Raw genomic sequence first — 20,526 nt, 5'->3', positions numbered from 1 at the left:
GACGACCCCCTGGTCACCCATTCCATTTGCAATCCTTCGTGAGAGTCACGACGCAGCCCTCTTCTCCCTGAAGTTCAAAACCGACGGAGAAAGAGACGCAGGGCCCAGGAGGACGGAACTTTGAAAAACGGGTGTCAGGATGGGGAGCGGCCAGGCTGTCTGAAGGTTGGCCCCAGGGTCCAGGCCTGGGGACCCTCCCCTGCAGGGAGAGTTGGGTCCTTGGGGGAGAGAGACACGTCCGCATGTCCCAGCTGGCGGTGGTGTCCCAGGGCCCGGCTCCTGCAGAACCAGCGCGCATGATGGAGAGGGCTGGCCCGAGCCGTGTCTGCCAGGCAGGCTGGTCCTTGAGCTCCCCTCTCCCCCGTGCCATGACCCTGGGCTGGGCTGGGAGGCAGACCCTCGCCCTGCAGGGGGTCACCCCAAATGGAGACACCCCGTTTCCCCCCCACATCTCTGCAGGGGGCCAGCCCCCCCCCCTCCCCTGGGGAGGATCCCTAGGGGGCTAGGAAGAGGTGGGCGTCCCTGCCCGACACTCAGTATGTGTCACTGCAGGGGACAGAGGGAGTGGGGTTTCCTGCTGGAGGGCCCCCTCGAGACATCGGGCTGGGCAACTTGATATTGAACCCGTGACCCCACAAGCCGCAGGCCCCGCATGGACACGTCGCGTTAATTGCAGAAAAGGACTTGATGAGGTTTTTCTTTATCTGCTTATCGAATCTTTTCTTTGCAAAACCTGATTTCATGGCCTACAAAACCTGTACGAAAGCAGCTTGATCTGCTGATTCAAAACTGGATTTGGTTTCTGTTTTAATCTTTAGTCACATTAGGATATCAAAAGTGGGGCATTTTCCATTCCTCAAAACCTAAGACCCCCCGCGCCCCTTCTCAGCACTGCCTACCTAAAGTGCCCGGCTGGGTGCCGCGGCCCATGCCCGGGGCGCCAGTGAGGAGGCAGACCGTCAGGAGCGGCCTCTGAGAGCGCAGCCGTCCACACCCGCACCAAACCCCACAGCTCGCACCCTCCTGTGCTCACCAAGGCCCAGGGCACCTGCTGGCAGCCAGGCCTGTGCCGGGCCAGGAAGTGCGGCCCAAGGCAGTGGTGGTCCCTGCCACTGCCAGTTGGTGGGGAGGGACACAACAGCAGTGTGTCTGGTGAGCTGTGACAAGGCAATCACAAGGTGACGTGGGAATCCACGGAGCGCAGCTGGCCCCGTGAACTCAGGTGGCAGGGCAGGCTTCCTGGAGGAGGTGACCCCCACTGGCCTTGTGGGCTCAGGTGGCAGGGCAGGCTTCCTAGAGGAGGTGACGGCAGCTGGCCCTGTGGACTCAGGTGGCGGGGCAGGCTTCCTGAAGAAGGTGATAGCAGCTGGCCCTGTGGACTCCAGGGCAGGCTTCCTGGAGGATGTGATGGCAGCTGGCCCCGTGGACTCAGGTGGCAGGGCAGGCTTCCTGGAGGAGGAGACAGCAGCTGGCCCTGTGGACTCCAGGGAAAGCTTCCTGGAGGAGGTGACGGCAGCTGGCCCTGTGGACTCCAGGGAAGGCTTCCTGGAGGAGGTGACGGCAGCTGGCCCTGTGGACTCCAGGGAAGGCTTCCTGGAGGAGGTGACGGCAGCTGGCCCTGTGGACTCCAGGGAAGGCTTCCTGGAGGAGGTGACGGCAGCTGGCCCTGTGGACTCCAGGGAAGGCTTCCTGGAGGAGGTGACAGCAGCTGACCTTGTGGACTCAGATGGCAGAGCAGCCTTCCTGGAGGAGGTGACAGCAGCTGGCCCCGTGGACTTAGGTGGCAGGGCAGGCTTCCTGGAGGTGGTGACGGCAGATGGCCCTGTGGACTCAGGTGGCAGGGCAGGCTTCCTGGAGGTGGTGACGGCAGCTGGCCCTGTGGACTCCAGGGAAGGCTTCCTGGAGGAGGTGACAGCAGCTGACCTTGTGGACTCAGGTGGCAGGGCAGGCTGGAGGCGGTGACGGCAGCTGGCCCCATGGACTCAGGTGGCAGGGCAGGCTTCCTGGAGGGGTAATAGCAGCTGGTCCTGTGGACTCCAGGGCAGGCTTCCTGGAGGAGGTGACGGCAGCTGACCTTGTGGACTCTAGAGCAGGCTTCCTGGAAGAGGCCCTTAAGGCATTAGCATCATAAAGATCCAGGACTGGGGGATCTAATGAAGTTCCAAGCAGAGCACAAGGCCCGTGCAAAGGCCCGTGCAAAGGCCCTGAGGCCTGAGACGAAGGAAAACTGGTCTTGTTTGAGGAACTAAACACAGCTCAGGCTGACAGCCCAGGTCTCCAGGGGGAGTGGAGCGTGCTCAGGGATGAGGCCAGGGTGTGGCAAGCGCGGCTGGGGACTGGAAAGAGACACTGTGGGCTGAGCAGAGAGAGTGAGGAGCGCGTGCCAGGGCTGGGCGCCGAGGGCCGCAGAGCTCAGGGTGGCCGGGGAGGGCCGAGGAGCCTGCTGAGAGGTCTGAGGAGCCGCAGGCAGAGGAGGAGGGGAGAGGCAGGCACATGCTCAGCACCACGGAAGGAGCCACAGGGACGGAGGTGCCGGAAGGGACGGTCAGCAGGCTGGATGCACGAGGCCAGGGCGCCGCCAGGCCAAGAAGGAGCTGTGGCGCTTGGCGGCGAGCTCAGACGCTGGGTCAGGGCCTGCAGACATGCCCACACCATCCTCCCCCCCCCTCAGGTAGCGGCCATCAGGTGGGCTTGCCCCTTTCCAGGTATGCTCCACCTGGAGACACACCCACACACCTACCCCCTCAGGAGCAGCCGCCCACCACTGCCAGGGGCGGCCCTCCCCGGCACGGACTGGCGAATAGAGGCTGACTGCTCCCCACACCTGCCCACCCACGGGTGCCCGCCCCACAGGGACTCGAGACCCCTCCCCCAGTGCTTTGGCGCTGCGGAGCTCTGGCACACTCGCTCACCGTGCATGAGGCTTTCACGCCCTTCCACGTGCCGTGCGTGATGCCACACTCCTCCCTCAGCCCGTGCCCGGGCACACCTGGCACACCTGGCACACCTGGGCTGCGCCAACATGCAGCTGGGCTGTGGCTTTAGAGCCCTGCAGGCTGGGGTCCAAGCCCCCCACTGTGTGACCTCGGACAAGCTCCTGAACTTAACTCAGCACCTGGGCTGCAGGTGGGAGTGAGGATGCGCCCAAAGCCTTCAGCACAGCGCCCGGCGCCGCGTGGGCTCAGGGGCCCTGCGCGCCAGCTCGCGGCTGCACGTTCTCACGGCCTTCCACGTGCAGGCTCACCCCTGCACGTACTGCCCTCACACTATCTCTTGCCCACACGTACCTGACTTTGCACACTCAACCACACCTAGTCACACCTGCCTCCACCTCCTTGACCCCATCTCTCTGTGAGCCAGCAGCTGCTGTTGGATAAAGCCAAACCTATCCACAGACCAGACAGTTCCATCCCGAGTGCCCCCTGGGACGGGCCGGCGACCCTCGTCGCGCCGGGAAGCCTTGTCTGGAGAGGCCCCCGCACAGGCGCGGCTTTGGCGAAGCCCCCTGGGCACCGCGTCTCACGGCCCCCTGCTGTTTTCCAGTGGCTGAAGCAAATAGAGGGGACGGAGGCGGCCCTGACCCAGAAGATGATCGACCTGGAGAAGGAAAAGGTAAAAGACTGGAGCCCCTGGGGGGAGCGTGGGAAGAGCGCAGGCCCCTGCGCCCCGGGAAGGCTCTGCGCACAGGGGCACACACATCTCTTTGCGGGGTGCGGTATTTTCCTAGGCCTGCTGTGACCGACTTCTACACCAGGCTGGCTCAGAACCAAAGGACTGTATTCTCCCTTGTTCCGGGGCCCGAAGTGCACGGTCCAGGTGGTGGCAGGGCCGCTGACCGCTGCGGGGCGGGTCCATCCTGGCCTCTCTGGCTCCTGCCGGCCAGGCTGCCTGTGCCCCCTTGGCTCGTAGCTGCAGCCCCGTGATCTCTGCCTGCGCCCGGCGAGGCCACCTTCCCCGGGCATCTGAGTGTCAGTGCGTCCTGCCTCCCCTCTTACAAGGACACTGGCTACGGGCTCAAGGCCCACTGCAGTGACCTCTGCAGAGGCCCTATATCCAAAGAAAGTCGCCTTCTGAGGTTCCGGGTGGACGTGGATTTGGGAGGAGACTCGCCAGCCCAGGACACGGGTAGATTTTGCTCCTGCCCGGGGGCTGTAGGGGTCATTATCGTCCATCCTTTTATTCTTTAACCCACGCAATTACCAAATGCGTCTTTCCTGGGTCTCTGCTGGGTGCCAGGCCCTATGCTGGGAGGAGTGAGAGAATAATGAACGGGCGAGGGCCCTGCCCTGCAAGCCAGCAACCAGGCCCGGGGGGACGTGCTCGCGAGCCGACAAGGACCCTGCGGCAGGTCAGGGGAGTCCGGCGCGACGTGGAGGTGCTTGGCCCAGTGGCTGTGGAGACAGAGTGTGGCCTTGACTCTTCCCTGTTTCCTTACTGGCTCTGGGGCAAGGCGTCGTGCCCCTTTGTTTCTACATCAGTGAAACCATTTCTGTGTCTGGGTGGGAAGGATGAGCTATCTAGACACACGTCCTGCACAGTGCTTGGAGCACCCAGTACCTGACAAATGGTGGCTATGGGAGTGACTCTTCAAACCCAGGGGCGAGGGGCATGTAGGGTGGAGGGCATTTCACCTGGCCTGGGGGTGTCAGGGAAGGCTCCCCGGAAGACATGTTTCTTGAGTCTGCAAAGACCAGTTGGAATTTTCCAAGTAGAAATGGGAGCTGAAGGAGAAAGGGTTTTCCAGGTAGAAGGAATAATTTAAGGTCAGGAAGTGGTGTGTGCTGTGGAAAGAATCCTGGGCTCAAATCAGAAAGCCTGCGTTTCTAGTCCCATTGAACTGTGGCCTCTGGGTCGAGACACTGGTCCTCTCTGGCCCTCTGGTTCTTCATCCAGTGAACTGGCTCTAACTGAATGAAAGCAAGTCAGTCTTAAAAGAGATTTCTGTTCTAGCGAGGTCCTGCCCTTGAGGACATAAAGAGTGACCTGGAGGGTGGGGAAGAAACATATGGCCACGACCCCTGTGGGGGGCGGGTGTTGCAGGTCAAGCAGGAAGCGGGAGAGGATCTGAAAACCATTGAGCCAGTGTTCAGGGGCCCCCAGGGTGTGGCAGGAGAGCCCAGAAGGACCCTGGGATTCAGGCCGGGGGGGCCAGGTTCGTTGTAGTGGGGCCAGAGGAGAGAAGCCGGGGGAGGGGCTGCCTGGCCGTGACCCCGAGTCGCGGCCACCGTCACTCCCTCGCACAAGGAGAGCTCCCCTGCCCGGGCTCTCCCCTGGCCTGCGTCCCTCACGGAGCCCCCTCTTTTCCAGGACCTGTTCAGCAGGCAGAAGGGCTACCTGGAGGAGGAGCTGGACTGCAGGAAGCAAGCCCTGGACCAGGCTTACCTGGTAGGACCGGAAGTGGGCTTGACGCTTCGGCTTTTTAGACCCAGCGCTCGCAGCTGTTTCTCCTTCGGGGTTGAAACTGTGTCTAGGGCACGCACGCTCTGTGGGAAGAGAGAAAAAGCCCGTGTCCTTGGTGTGACGAGACACAGATTCGGATTTTCTGAATCGAACATGATTTCCAAAAACATTTAAAGTGACCTGATAGCTTCCTTAGACATTTAATTCTAGTAATCACTGGGGGTGGATGAGAAGATGCTGTCTTTCTTCTGTGTTTGCTTGTGCTTAAATGTGCATGCAAACTTCCAGCCCCCTCGTGGGCTTGCCCATGAAAAGGAAAAAGGGGCGGGCTCCAGGGAGCCTGGACGGAGAGGGCTGTGCGGTCAGATACCCGCCGTCCACTCAGCTGCTATAGGTCCTGCGCGGCCGCGCTGCGTGGGTCACCGGAATGGATCTGGTCTTCCTGGTGCAGAAGGGAAACCAGGCTCTCGTTCAGCGTCCAGGGGCTCCCATTCCAAGGGCAAGTGCTCCTGGCCCCGAGAGCCGAGCTCCCCCCGCTCTCCCAGGTCCTCCCGTGGGGTGGGGGCATTGACTGAGAAACACCCCCCAGCCCCGTGGGGTGGGCCCCCAGCTCAGACCACCATTCAGGGTTCAGTGCTGCTCCTTTGAGGGAGACTCCGGCATAGTAAACAAAATCTGGAGCAATTCAAATCTTTGTCCCGGCCATTTGTAGTTAAAATCGTTTTACAGAATGGATTTGCCTCGAAGAAATGCAGAGTTAAGAACTAGAACATGAGGTTCAGATCCTAGTTTCCACGAGAGGTTCCAGGAAAAGGCAGGGCTCAGGGCAGAGGGGAGAGGGCGTGGCCTCTGACCTTTCATGGGGCAGGGGCAGGAGCCGGAGAAGAGCAGAAGGAACGAAGCCTTGGCAGGACACGGCCTTTTCCTTCTCACTGTCTGGACGCCCAAGGTTATGACGGTGTTCCGGGCAATTAGGCTCATATTCATCCATGATCTTGACCTTCTCCCGCCATCTTTAAGCTTTGTGGTTTTTCCTTGGTTCCGTCCAGTCTGTTCTTTGGTGAACACGTTTCCCCCACAGGGCACACTGTACTTGGCACTGCCCTCCCTTAGCATTTCCCCGAAACCACTCAGGAACGCTAGCTCAAGAGACACTGCAGGAACGGAAGGCCACATGGGGGGGGGAGTTCCTGCAATGGAATAAGTTGGGAAAATTCTGGGTTAAGTTTTCCACTGAAAGACGAGAGGAACAGAGGCTGAGGTTTTCCCAGCTTACTTGATCGTGGACCCTCTTTTCAAGGGACACCTTGCAGAACGGTGTTTCCCAAGCCCACTGTTCCTTCCCCCTTCACTGGTCTAAGTACCGTCTCCAGGAGGCCCTGGGGATTTCAGGCCTGCTTCTGCCACCAGGGATCAGCCACATGACACCAAAGGACAGGCCAAAGCCCCAGTGGGATTTCCATCACGTGACGAGAGCTTGGCGCTCTGACGAGGCAGCAGGTGAATGTGAACATACCAGGAAGGAAAAAGCACCCAGAGGGTGGCAGGGACCGTGTGCCGGGGCAGGTGCGATGGGCGGAGGGTGCCAGGAGGGGCGTCCCCCTGTCCCTTTGTCATCAAGCTCAGCGACAGGAGGGGCTGAGTGGGGAGGTGGGGTTGGGCCGGCCCACAGCTGCGATTCAGGAATTGGGGATGGGGTCCAGGCTGGAAGAAGATAACTTAGGGGTCTCCTTGGCGCTTGGGCTGAGCCGAGAGGAGGTGAGCAAGGAGGCGCAGGCCAGCGCTCCCTCTGTGGGGAGCCCGTGAGGGCCACGATGGCTTTCAGTGGCTGTGCCAGGGACAGACTCCCAGCCTTTCACTTCCCAGGGGAGCCACGGGGGTGAGCAGGGGGGCCTGGGATTTAAAATTGCTCCTGGCCCCGCCGGGCCTGGGAGTCCACCTGGGAGGTAGGGCAGCCGAGGGGCTGGAGGAGCGGGTGACCAGCCATTGGGGGGCGGAACATTGCCCCTGGGCAGCCCTCGCCTCAAACCGCCTGGCGCCACTTCCGGCCATTTCCATGGAAATGGGTGATTGTCTCTATGCCCGTGGTTTCCTTGGAAGGGATGTCACTATTCCCTCGTGACGGATGTTGATGGAGATTTGGGGAGACAGAAAAGGGGACACTTTTCTCTTTTGTCGGTAGATAGTCCCACGAGGTCACTCTATTTGAGTGTCTTGCTGAGAAGTTGAAAAGGTAGAGCTTCCTCCAATGATTAAAACACAGAGCTTCGGAAGCCTCCTCTGATGGCCAGCTAAGCTTTCGTTCAGCTTTGCTAGCAGAGGCTGTCCCGCTTTTCTTTTTCGGGGGTAGGGGGTGGGGTGCAGGGGTGACAGCGATTAGAACATTGTCACTATTTGCTTCGGGTTAAAATTGCATTCCTAAGGGGCCGGCTAAAGCCAGATGTGTGCAAATTGAGACAGATTTTCCCACTGGCACCCATTATAAAAGGGCAGCTTTGTTCCCAAGGTTGGGGGAGCAAACTGGAAACCAAGGATAAAATAAAAACCATCTGAGTCAAACCTCTGAATCAGACCCCCTAAACGGAGGTTGCGCTTATTTCCTTTCGCTTGTCGCCTCTTGGAGGGAGTGGGGCGTTGAAGGGAGTGGAACGTGTTTCCCACGTGAACGGCAGCTTCCTCACGGCCCCCCGGGGCGGCCTGCCTCTCTGCACCGCCCTCGCACGCCTCTCCCCTCCGCCCGAGCTCCCCGCACTTTAGGTCCCACTCCAACACCGCCCTGGTGATTCCCATTCTCCCCGTTTGCGACCTGCAACTGTCTGTGTGATTTGGGCCGCTCAGAAAATCCAGGACCTGGAGGCCACGCTGTACACGGCGCTGCAGCAGGAGCCCGGGCACCGGGCGGGCGAGGCGCTGAGTGCGGGCCGGCAGGAGGCGCTGCAGGCCGCCGTGGAGAAGGTGCGCCGCCACATCCTCCGGCAGAGCCGCGAGTTCGACAGCCAGATCCTGCGGGAACGCATGGAGCTGCTGCAGCAGGCCCAGCAGGTGAGGGGCGAGCGGCCGCCGCCCACAGGGCATGCCCGGGAGCAGGTTTCTGGGAAGCCCGTTTGGCCCTCAACTCCCACCATAACCTGCGGCATAGATTTCCCAGTGACGCGGGCAAGGTGTGGCACTGGGGCAAAATACCCAGACACCGTTTCGCTCGGCATGTGTCCAACCACAGGGTCCCCAGCCCCCCCAAGCGGTAATGCTACCCAGATAGTGCACCCCAGGGTCCCTGGGGCCCCGCTCCTCCAGCATCTGCATTCCGTCTCGAGCTTGTAACTAAGAGTAGCAAGGCGACCCCGACACTCACCCCTGCGGGGTGCAGGGAGGGGAGTTTAGCAGGAACGGGGCTTCCTGATCATGTGTGATTTTCTAGGGGGCAAGTCTCAGGGGCACCCCGCGCAGGTGCAGCAGGTGTGGTATCACCCACACCCTCGGTGTCCTGAGGGAAGAGGGGCGACGCAGGGCAGGGCGGGGTTGGAGGAGAGCGGGGAGGGCACGGGTCCCTGCTCCCCGGGGAAGTGGGGCGGGTGGCTGGGGCAGGAGTCAGCCACTGTGCTGTGCCGAGGACTTTGAGGAGGGACACAAGAATTCAAAGTGATGATGACCAGACAATGGGGGTTATTTGCACGGCAGGGGTGGGGGGCTAAGGGGAGAGGGCAAGGAGGGACCTGGGGCCAGGTACCACCAAAGAGAACTGGGTGGGACCCAGTGGCGGGAGATGGCCCTCGGGCTGTTGCCACGGAGCGTGTGTGCACGCTCCCGTCCCCGAGGAAGTGACTCGAGTTGCCCCCAAACGTGCAACTGACCCGGGCCCTGCCAAGGGGCAGTCTGATAGCAGGCGCCACGTGCCAGGGCAGGCAGGGAGGGTCTCTTTCCAGGGGAGGCCAGGGTAGGTCCCGAAGGAGGGGCCCCCTGAGCCAGGTGCAGGAGGATGAGCCTTCCAGGCTCAGAGCAACACGGCGTGTTAGGCTGAGAGTAGCCGAGCGTTCAGGAGCACAGACATGTGGCACCCTGCTTCTCCCACTTATTAGCTGTGTGACCTTGGATGAGGTACTTCACCTCTCTGGGTTTCAGTTTCCTCCTTTGTGAAAGGTTGATGACAATGAAGCCCACCACGTTGGGACATTGCAGAGCTGAAATGAATTCTTACATGTAAAATGCTGCCTAAAAAGTGAGTAGCTGGAGTGTAGACCAGGAGGTGGGGCAGAAGAAGACCTGGGGAGCAGTGGAGGTGCTGGGGGCTGACTTGACCCTAACGCCCAGCAGGCCTTGCCTCGGGTGCAGGACCGGCCCCCGAGCGGGCAGCAAACGAATGGGCCGATTTTGTATTCAGGAAGTCTAGCTCCCAGGAGAAGGACCTTCCGGTGTCTAAACACAAAGGCCGTGGCCCCAGCCGAGGAGGGGAGACCACCGAAGGCGCTGCTTGTGGTGGTCGCAGCCCAAAAGGCAGCACGGGCCGGTGAGCCAACCCGAAGACGCGGGCACTGCCACGTTCGGCCGTGACTCCGGGGAAAGGCCCGCGTCGCCCACGCTCGGAAGGGCACTGGGGAGCCAGTGCAAGGCCATGGCGCTGCCCGGCCTGCAGGCAGCCGGGGGCTGGGATCCGTTAGAGAAGAAAGATCACGGAAACGCGGGGCTTGGCGGTTGTGTGGCTCCCGGGACTTCCTTTCCTGCGGCTCTGGCCAAGGCTGTGCAGTAAATGGCCCGACGCAGGGGAGGGTGGCCGCTGGACTGCCCCAGGGAGGCGGTTCATCTTCCTTTGTCTGGAGACGTTTTCAAGTCACTGGGGGGTTCTGCTGGAGGTAAATGATTGACAGCCCTGCTCCCACGACCTTGTACTTGCTAAGATGTAGCGATACGCACGTGGGAGCCAGCATGAGAGAACATGCGGGTAATACGCCGCGCCGAGGTGCTAGGGAAATAAGGATGAGGTCTTAGGCCGTGGCCGGCGCGTGGTAGCAGCTCGACAGAAGGAAGGCTCTTTTTAAATGTTTTATTTTTATTAGAGAAGCTGTGGGTTTCCAGAAAAACCATGCGTAAAATATGGGAATCCCATCCATCCTCCACCAAGTCCACCTTGCATCTGTGTGAACGTTTCTTACAACTGGTGATAGCATTTTTTAAAATTTTTTTTAAAAATTAGTTACTCTTGTTTACAATTAATGAAAGATTATTAAAATACTACTGTTCACTATAGACCATAGTTTACATTAGGTGTGTTTTCCCCATATCCCACCCTGTTATTAGCACCTTGTATTAGTGTCATACAGTTAAGAAAGAACATTCTTATCCTTGCACTATTAACTATAGTGCATCATCTGCAGTAGGGTTCACTGTGTCATACAGTCCTGCTTTATCTTTTAATTTTTATTCCAGTAACAAACAGGACCTAAAGTGTCCCCTTTTAGCCACATTGGTCTCTATGCTTCAGGGCTGTTAATTACACTCACACTGATGTACTACCACTGCCACCGTCCATCCCCAATCCTTAACCATCAACTAAATAGAAATTCTTACAAATGAAGCATCAGGTTTTTAAAATGTGCCCTGCCTCTGCCGCGCCCATGGGCAGACGCAGGTGGTGGTTTCCCTCTGGGGAAGAGAGGTGGGGAAGCGCTGTCTGCCTGCAGGTGCCTAGAGCCCTGATCTCACCCGCTGCACCCTGCGCCTGCAGGGGTCGTGTCCTCAGCCATGGGCAGGGCTCTGATCTCCTCGTTCAGGATGGGTGCCAGCGCGGAGAGGTTGAAGAACCAGCCCAGGGGCACATTTCCGAGAGAAGAAGTAATTTTCCAGTCTCTTTCCTGCCAGTCCACTCACTATTTTGCTGCCAGTGCGATCCTTCTAAAATCAACATCCCATCCTTTCCCTGCTTAAAACCACCGGCTCCCATGACAGCCCCAAGTCCGTGAGCTTCCACCCAGACCCGTGAGACCCTTGGGGCTGCTGAGCTCCCTCCTCCCGGCTGCTGCGCTCCCTCCTCCCGGCCGCTGAGCGCCCTCCTCCTGGCCGCTGAGCTCCCTCCCGTCCCCTCCTCAGCAGGTTCCGTGCCTCTGGGCGCCCTCCCCACCTCTGGACCCCGCCTGTGGACTTTCCTGAGCACCTGTTTGAAATGGGACCCCGCCCCCCGCCTCCCCCACCTGCTCGGTTTTCGCCAGAAATTGTTTTTCCATCTGCTGTGCCATCAATTCATTTCAGACTTGATATTGTCTACTAATTAGACCATAAGCAGGGTCCTACTCCCCTGTCCAGGGGCAGTCGCACCGCCGGGACCCTTGCTGGAAATGTGGCTTCCCAGGCCCTGCCTGGACCTGCTGAGTCAGAAGCTGGGGGAAGGGAGCAGCCTGTTGTCACCCGCCCTCGGGCGATGCTGCCAGCAGCTGGGGAGTCCCTGCTCCAGGAGGCACCCAAGGCCACCCTGACCCGATGAGGGCCCCAGGCTGGTCCAGCCTGCCCCGCAGCCCCACGGCACCCTAGCAGCAAGGGGACCGGGGTACTTCAGGGCTGCCAGGGTGAAAGCCATCGTGTGGGATGGAGCTCCAGGCAGAGGCCCCTGTGGGGGAGGTACTGCCTGAAGGACCCCTTCTGGGGAGCAGGTGAGCTCCTGTACCTTGCTTTGCTGGGGGCTGTGCAGGGGTGCGCTTGCTGTTGTCAGCTAGGCCACGATGGCGAATGAAGACTGAGAATTCACTCGTGACAAGTGGCGTTTCCTGACACACAACTTACTGTGTTTCAGAGAGTCCGAGAACTGGAGGATAAGCTGGAGGTTCAGAAGAGACACCTGAAAGAACTGGAGGAGAAGGTAGGCAGCGTGTGCTGGACCCTCCACTGGCTTTCTTTCCGTGGGACGTTAGCGTGGACCTTTGTTTTCCCGGCCAGTTTCATAATGTGCAAAGGCATGGGCTCTCCTCCAGCCCCCTCCCTAGTCCCTACTCCCAGTCAGCTCACCCAGGAAGTCAATCGCCTTCGGACCATTTCCTGGTGCCGCTGCTCCCATCTGACTGGCTGCCAGAAACTCTGGAGTCCAGGACAACTTCGCATGTGTGTGTGTGTTGGGGGCAGGGATTGTGTGCAGGTGTGCGGTTGCTTGAGGGAGTTGTGTGTGTGGGGTTGAATGCAAGCAGGTATGTGTGTGTGTTGTATGTGTGGGGTTGTGTATGTAAGGTTGTGTGTACGGGTGGGGTTGCGTATGTGGAGGTTGTGTGTGTAGGTATGTTATGGGGAGCTTGTGTGTATCATTTTATGTGGGGGTTTTTGTGTGGGGGGTTACATGTATGTATTATGTGCATGGAGTGTTGAGTGTGAGAGGTTGTATGTGTGGTTGTGTGGGGTTGTGTATGTGGGGTTGTGTGGCTTGTGTGTGGGATTGTGTGGGGGTTGTGGACATGCAGGGTTGTGTATGTACAGGGGTGTGTGTGAGGCTGTGTGCATTGTGTGTGGGTTTGAGTGGGAGGGTTGTGGGCATCTAGGATTGTGTGTGTATAGGGTTATGTGTGTACAGGGTTGTGTGTGGAGCTGTGTGTGTTGTGTGGAGGGTTGTTAGTGTGGGTTATCTTTGAGGGACTGTGGGGGTTGTTTGTGTGGGTTTTGTGTGTGTAGGAGTGTCGTATGTGGGTTTGTGCGTGTGGAGTTGTGTTTATGGGGTTGTGGGGCTTGTGTATGGAGTTGTGAGTTAGATTGTACGTGTGTTGGTTGTGTTTGTGGAGTTCCGGGGCTTGTGTGTGTGGTTGTGGGCAGCTGTGTGTGTGGAGTTGTGTGGGTGGCTGGGGATTGATTGTGTTGGGGTAGTACGGGGGGTTGTGTTTGTGGGCTTGTGGGGCTTGTGGTGTGGGAACGTGTGTGGCTGCCTGTGGGTTGTGTGTGTCTTTTCCCCCAGGCCCTCACTCACTCCCTCAAGCCACCACACAGCAGGCTCGAGCAGCCTTCTTCATGACAGGGTCCCCAGGCTTCTCAGAGACACGCCTCTGCCTGCGGGGACAGGCCGGCTACGGCTCTGCCCCACTTAACTCCCCAGGGCACCCCCTTCACGCGTGAGCAAGCTGAGGCGCAGCGGGGCCCACTCCCTGGTCCCCAGCCCCACAGCGGGGTCCACTCATGGTCCCCGGCCCCTCAGCTGGGGCCGCAGGGGCCTTTGTCGCCCCACACCGAGCCCTCCACACGAGCTGCCGAGGCAGAGGGAGGGCGGCAGCCGCCTGCGTCCGCTGGGGGCCACGTGTGCACGGAGGCGTCCGGCCTGCGTCCCCCGAGACGTCCTCCAGGGCAGGGACAGGTTTTATTCACTTTGTCCTCGGGACAGCTCTTGCCAAGACCAGGGCCGGATCAGCAGGTTGGGTGACGAGTAAACCAATGGCTGAGGACCTCGGCGACACCGAGAAAGCCACCATCCCTTATCTCATAGCTCAGCGGAAGCAGGAGTCGCGGGAACCAGGCCCCGCCGGGGGCCCTGCTGTGCTGAAGAGGGGGTGCGGGTCAAATCCGGAGGGCGACGCAGGGTCGGCCGGGGGAGGCCAGAGACAGATTTCAGGGCGGCCCCCACGTGGACCGCCAGCCCTCCCTGTCCTGGAGGAGGCCCAGCCCTGCCTGCTGGGCCGTGGGGCCGCCCTCAGCGCTCCCCATCGGCCACGGGGCCTCCTTCCTCTCAGGAGGTGGGCGCTTCGGGCAGGTGAACCCTCTACCTGGAGCTCAGGGGGCTGCGCTACCTGCAGGGCCCTCAGGGTGGCGACAGAGAGTCTTGGGGGCCTCCACACAGGGCTGGGGTTCTCTCCTGCAGGCTCCTGGGGTGGCCTGGGTGGGGGGTCCCGTGAGCAGCTGCTTCCTCCAGTCCCCACCTGCCCGGCCGCTCTGCCCCCAGCCTCCCGAGGGGTCTCTGAGACGGGCCTGCGGGCTGTCACCTGGCCCTGGGCTCTGAGCTCTAGGGAAGGCATCCTGCCTGTCCGGGGCCTGGGGCGCTCATGTGCCGCTGGCAGTGGAACTGTCCGTCCCCTCAGGCTGCTGTGGGGACTCAGCGGGGCGGTCACGGGGACGCTCTTAGCCCAGGACCCAGAGCGAGGCAGGTGGGCCGCGCCCTGGCCCTGCCGTCCCACCCCGCCTCCCAGGTAGCTTTGCAACCTTTGTCTGCAAAATGGGTCACAGAGCAAGTGGCGCCAGGCAGACAAAGGCTAGCATGTCATCACGGTTGTTCTTGCCTTAAAAGTGGAAAATGGAACAGTGGGATGCCAGCAGAGGGGAAGAACAGTGAATGTTTGAATGGTCTTTCTGGTTCTTTTTTCCCTCTTTTATCACAGAAGCGAGTTGCAAAGAGCTGATATATAGAGCTAGAGGGACTGGCCGGGACAGACCCCTGGTTAGGCCTGTAGGGCTAAAGCCATGCAAAGACCTTTGTGTCACAACTGCATTTCTTCGTGGCCTCTAATGGCCTGCGATGGTGGGATGATAACTCCAGCCCCGTCATCAGCCTGTGACCCGTCTGTCTCTTTGTCGGGGCCTGGCTCTGGACCCTTCCCTGCCCCACCCCGCCGGGTGGCTTTGGCAAATCCTTCTCCTCTCTGGGTCTCAGTTTCCCTATGTAGAAAATAAAGGGCTAGGTGACTCCAAAGACCCCTTCTAGCTCTAATTCCAATGATTTAAAAGACGGCCCGAGGAGGAGTGCATCCAGTACCCATATGGAATCTAAGCCCTCACTTGACATAGATGTGCAATGGACACAACCAATCCAATGTCCACAGAGAAAATGTGGAATGGGTGTGGGAACGGTAGCCATGGGGGCTGCTGGGTGTGGGGAACGGGAGGAAGAGATGAGATGTGGAGGCGTTTTCGGGACGTGGAGTTGTCCTGGATAGTGCTTCACGGACAATTACGGGATATTATAGATCCCCCCAGGGCCCACTGGATGGAACGTGAGAGAGTCTGGGCTATGATGTGGACCATTGACTATGGGGTGCAGTGATGCTCAGAGATGAACTTACCAGGTGCAATGGATGTGTCATGATGATGGGAGAGAGTGTTGCTGTGGGGGGAGTGGGGGGCGGGGGCGGTGGGGTTGAATGGGACCTCATATTTTTCATAATGTAATTTTTAAAAAATATAATAAATAAATAATTTAAAAAAATAAAAATAAAAAAAATAAAAAAATAAAATAAAATGTTCACTCTTACCAAAAAAAAAAAGACTGCCCGAGTTAGTGGCTGATTGTTTAGACTTTAATTGTTCCAGTAATAAATACGAGGTGTTACCTTGTTTGATAAAATTATTTTCCAAAACCCCAGATGACACTCAGAAAAGTTTCATCGAATGACCAGCCACCCTTTTAGGAACAAAGCAAGGCATGGATAAGGGGGGGGAAACAAGTTTTCTATTTTCAAACTGACCTGTACGATTTTCCATCCTTGGAGACCAGTTTCAGCCCTGACCTTTTTTCTTTTTAATATAGAGCAATCAAAGTGCACAAAATAGTATAAATAGTGAATCTCTGGGAAAAGAGCACCTGCCGGGGAAGAGGCAGGAGGGAGGGCTCTGCTGGCCCCTCAGGTGGACCAGGTGCCCAGCAGGTGGAACCTGCCTGCTCTTGGCTGGAGGCCCCACCCACGGCCCCCGAGAGCCCTCGCCTCGCCCGCGTCCTGCCCACTCCTGCAGGAAAGGCTGGTGGCTGCGCACACACCAGCCCCCCACCAGGGAGGGTGTAGACGTGATGTCTCCACCGCAAGGGGCTTCCCGGTGAACCCAGCTCTGAAGCTGCTAATGCCCCTTTCTCCTTCTGAAGCTTGTGATTTGCTGTCGTTGAATCCCATACTACATATCTTACATCTTCTTTTCTTTTCTTTTCTTTTCCTCATTTTCTTTTGGTCTTATTTTATAGTTTTTGTTCCTGTTTTTGTTTTTCTCGCTAGCCTTCATTCTGTGGCCTTGATGACGTCAGTGAGCCAGGAGCTCGGGTTGGTATCCTTTTCACTGACAAACATTACGGTTTTGTTTTTGGTAAATAACAAGAGGCTTGCTTGCCTGCAGCCTCTGACTCTAGAATTTGGGGCCCCGCCTGGTGGCAGGCCCCTCGGCCCTCCAGCCTCCTCAGGTCTGGTGGTCCTGGGTTCCGGGCTGGAAAGCCCACTGTGAATGAGAGTGGAAAGCAGGGCGCCCGGTGTCCTGCCCGCTTCCCTGGGGGCAGCCCGCCCTGAAAAGGGGGCTTCTGGGCTTTTCCACGGGCTCTCTCTGTTTGGACCTTACTTCCTGGGGGCTTAGAAAATGCCCTGGGAGGCCCAGACTGGGGTAGACTCCCAGGGCCAGGGGTCTGCCTGGGAGGCTGGCCATGACCTTGGCACAGAGCCGCCCAGAGAGCATGGAGGAAAGGTCGCGCCAGCCCCCTGGCCTCATGCCCAGCCTGGCCCCGACCCGCAGGCTGTGCCCAGGTACCTCCGGAGCGAAGCGCTCCGGGAAGCTGCTCCTGCCAGCCCCGAGTGTCCCCAGGACGCAGTCCATGATTCCCACTTCGGCTCCTACTCCTGCCTTCTCCCTGTTGTGGGGGATCACCTGGGGCGGCATCTGCCCCCACCCTCGGGCCTAGAGTCCTGCCCCTGCACCCATTCCCTCGGATGCCCGCGGTACCCAGGCCACCTGGGCTCAGCGCCCCTGCTGGGTGCTTGCCTGCTGGTCTCACGGACTTCCTGGAGGCTGAGCCCGGGCACAGGGCATTTCTGGGCTCTTCTATGCCTAAAACAGGGTAGAGGCCATCCAGTGTTTGTTGAATGAATAAAGGAACAACCCCAGGTCTTAGAGGACAACTTGCACCAAGTCCCATGAGATCAGGGTGGGGGTAGCTGCAGGGGTGTGGAGGGGCGGGCGCTGGAGGGCAGTTGACCTGCATCCTGCTGCTTCTCCTGGGCTGTCTGGGAAGGCCATCAAGGGAGCCCGTGGAGAGGCCAGGACAGTAGGGGGTGGGTGGGGCCGTTGCCGTCACCTTAAGTCCTGGTTCTCACATCATTTCAAATTGCCTTGTAATCTGACAGGAGAGAGAAAGAGCTCGTGGAGGAACCTGAGTCCCTATGGCAACTCCAAACCCTCAAACCAAATTTCAACAGCAAAACAAGTTATTCCAAGTCCAGAGACGGAAAACAGAACCACGTGCATTTGACAAGAGCCTCCAGGTGCAGCCGTTTTGGCTCCACGGCTGGGTCCTGGCTCGCCCAGGCTCTAGGGACTCTGCAGTGATGACGAGGATTTTGTTGAGATGGGGGCCACATCAGTGTCCCGACGGGGGCTCCGCTGACAGCGCAAGGAAACTAAGTGCAATTACCGGCAGCGGGAGTTTGGGGCCAGGCCCGGCTCCTTTTTCCTGCCTGCACGCTTCCCCTGGCCGGGCAGGTGTGGCCGCGGGACAGACGCCCTTGCTGACCTGTGTACATATGTCCCCTGCTCATCCCGGGGTCTGCGCTGGCTGGCAAGTGTTCCTGTGACCTGAAGCCAAATTCGAGCCACGTTGCACCCCCCTCCCAATCCACTTGCAGCTGGGACAGCCGCGGGAGAACAGACGGCGTGGGACACAGACCGGGGGGTCTGAGCCTCGCCCGTCATGGGGGGCAGACACCAGCGACCTCAGGCTTCCCGGGGGAGGCACCGGCCCCCTCACTCTCATGGCCGGGGCGAAAGACTCAGAACCACCTGTCCTGGGGCCACGGGGAATGAGGCCTGGGCAGGGGGAGCCACGCTGGGGCCTGGCCTGCAGCTGGATTTTTACTTGCAAGGGGCTGGAGGGCAGAAGAACTCCCGAGCCCCTACAGGGAAGGCGCCTCCTGCTGTCAGGGCCCCGGGCCACTGCCTTGGGCTCCCTGAGGGGCGGAGGGCCCTGAATTGAGCTGGGACAGTTGTCAGGAAGGCAGTGCCAGGAATCCCAGGAGAGGTCGGGAATCCCAGGAGAGGCACTGCTCCCTGCAGCGGCTGCTGCTGTCCCCTTAGGGGCTGGGCGGTCCCGTCCCTCAGGAAGAGCCCTGCTCCCCCAGCCTTCTCCCCCAAACTTTGGGAAGCAAAGATATTTGGAATTAAAACAGAGCAAGTCAAGTGGAAGATCATGAATGATTAGAAAATGGCAACCCAAGACCAGACCTCCTAGAGCGTGTTGGCAAGGTCGGACGTCTGCCTGCTCTGGTTAAAATGAGCAGCCCCACGATGTCTAGAGAGAAGAAACTAGGGAAAGCTAAAACGGCTGACGTCCAGGCGCTGAGGGAATCAAAGGTGAGGGGACCCAGCAGAGCTGATGAAGGTTCTTGCAAGGTCAAATCCAAGGATGGGAAGGACTGGAGGAGCACAACGAAGGCTCCCAGCTGGACAGGAGGCAGCTCAACCAAGTCGAAGCATTAGTGGAGAGGAGCACAGCACACTGGGCGGGTGAGACGGACCTGGCCTGAAAAGCCAAGTCCAAGGCGTCTGTTCCACCAGCCCCTTGGACCTACCGCAGCCTGGCGACAAAGTGAGAAAGAACGATGTCTTTTCTTGGAACACAAACCACAGAACGGGCCCCTGGGCCTGCCAGGCTGTGCGGGAGTGTGGGACTGCGCAGGGAGAGCCAACCAAGGCTGTGCCCGCTCTGTCTGGGCAGAGGAAGCACAAGGAAGCATAGCCCTGCTCAATCCTGAGGCCCGGGAGTGGCCCTGGAGGCCGGGACCCCTGTGTCCTGTCCCCTGCCCAGGAGGCGTGAGTGGGGAGGGGTCCGCAGAGCCCCGTCTGTCCATCTGCGGGAGCGGGCGGCATCCGTGACTGCCCGGCGCCCTGTCCCGGCCCTCAGGGTCTCGGCCCAGCCCCGTCCCCGCTCCCAGCCGCAGATGCTGGCAAAGAACTGGCCTTCCCGAGGCTTAGTGTGTCCCGCCGTGGACGGGGGTGACCGGACCCCGGCGGTGCCTCCCACAAGTATTCGGCCCATGAGATGTCCACAGCCCCTCGGCTCTCGAAAGGGGGCGTCGCGGGGCCCTCGGTGGGCTCAGCCCTGCAGTCCCTGGAGAGAAGAAACTTGGGTGGAAACTCAAATGCCCAAAATGCAGGCCGCAGAGGGACTCAAAGGGCAGGGGAGCCCAACCGAGGAGACGGAAGTTCTCAGAAGGCCACATCCAAGATGGGAAGGACCCGGGGATCAGCAGAGCAGGAGCCTCGAAGACAGGGGGAAGGGGTGTCCAAGGCACATCACGGGACCGGTGGACCCGAGCTGCACACAGCCCCCACCTGTCTGCCGTGCACAAAGCCCGCGGCCTGTGCTCTCTGCTGCCCCCAGGCCACAGCTCAGGCGCGAGGGGCTGAGAGGCAAGCAGGCAGGGAGGCGAGCTGCCCTGGCTGAGAAGCTCCTGTCCCCAAGGGGAGCCAGTGTCTTCTGTAACGATCCCGGGCCCTGCGGCCACGGCCTCTCTGGGGCCAGGCCCCCGACCCAGATGCCATGCCCACGGGGAAGCCCCGGCACCACGGCGTGTCTCGCCAAAGCCCGCACCCACGCCCTCTGGGTGTGCTGGGCAGTCGGGGTGGTTGGCTGTTTTGCCGGGAGCATCCTTGCCTCATAGGGCGGCTGAATTCCACCCACGTGTGGTTCCCAGGTGCGTGGCCTCAACCCAGGGCCCGTTCTCGCAGCAAGGGGAGGTGGGTTAGCCCTTTCCCAGCAGCTTCCTCACGGAGTGGCAGGCAGAGGGCGGCCCCGTGGCGCAGCTCAGAAGGGACGATTTCCCACCCCGACCGCTTAAGCCCTCTGTGGGCCGACAGTGGCCAGTGGAGTCAGGGCGGGGGGCCGAGGGCCAGAACCGCCAGCAGGGTCAGCTTTCAGGGGACTGAGCAAGGGGGGTCAGGGCGGGGCGACCTGGTCTGCCTGGGTGTGATGGGGTCCCCAGGACCCGGGGCTTCCAGCTTTAAAACGGGCTAGTCCCGGGCAGAGCTGCTCCCTGCAGCCACGAGGACTTGGGAGCTGGGTCCCCTTCCTTTTCGTCTCCAGCTGCTGGCGGTGGCCTTTCTCTCTGGGGCACAGGGGCTGACCTCGCGGGCCGTGCACAGGGCCTTGTGCTCCGAGTGGACGCCCCTGGAACTAGCTCAGCCTAAAGGCACGAGGGGCGGCCCCGGGCTGCC

At 59.9% G+C, this 20,526-nt stretch overlaps 2 protein-coding genes across 3 annotated transcripts in view; both read left to right on the top strand.

Annotated features, from left to right (window-relative positions):
- JAKMIP1 (janus kinase and microtubule interacting protein 1) overlaps positions 1-20,006 on the top strand; it is a 97,041-nt gene extending 77,035 nt beyond the window's left edge. The window contains exons 17-22 of the mRNA XM_071217400.1: positions 3,544-3,612; positions 5,308-5,385; positions 8,239-8,442; positions 12,179-12,244; positions 16,329-16,373; positions 17,442-20,006. Of these exons, the coding sequence (XP_071073501.1) occupies positions 3,544-3,612; positions 5,308-5,385; positions 8,239-8,442; positions 12,179-12,244; positions 16,329-16,373; positions 17,442-17,471 (492 nt within the window). The 3' untranslated portion in view covers positions 17,472-20,006. The remainder of the gene's footprint in view (positions 1-3,543; positions 3,613-5,307; positions 5,386-8,238; positions 8,443-12,178; positions 12,245-16,328; positions 16,374-17,441) is intronic.
- The window catches only part of C1H4orf50 (chromosome 1 C4orf50 homolog), a 149,793-nt gene continuing 148,702 nt past the window's right edge, over positions 19,436-20,526 (top strand). The window contains exon 1 of one of the 2 annotated variants that reach the window (XM_058301227.2): positions 19,436-20,006. The gene's annotated coding sequence lies outside the window, so the exon portion shown is untranslated. The remainder of the gene's footprint in view (positions 20,007-20,526) is intronic. The other variant, XM_071217390.1, reaches the window with a different exon arrangement.

This window comes from Dasypus novemcinctus, chromosome 1 (assembly GCF_030445035.2).
Source record: "Dasypus novemcinctus isolate mDasNov1 chromosome 1, mDasNov1.1.hap2, whole genome shotgun sequence".
Taxonomy (NCBI): domain Eukaryota; kingdom Metazoa; phylum Chordata; class Mammalia; order Cingulata; family Dasypodidae; genus Dasypus; species Dasypus novemcinctus.
Note: the sequence above shows the minus strand (reverse complement) of the source record. Positions and strands in the feature narration are given on the sequence as shown.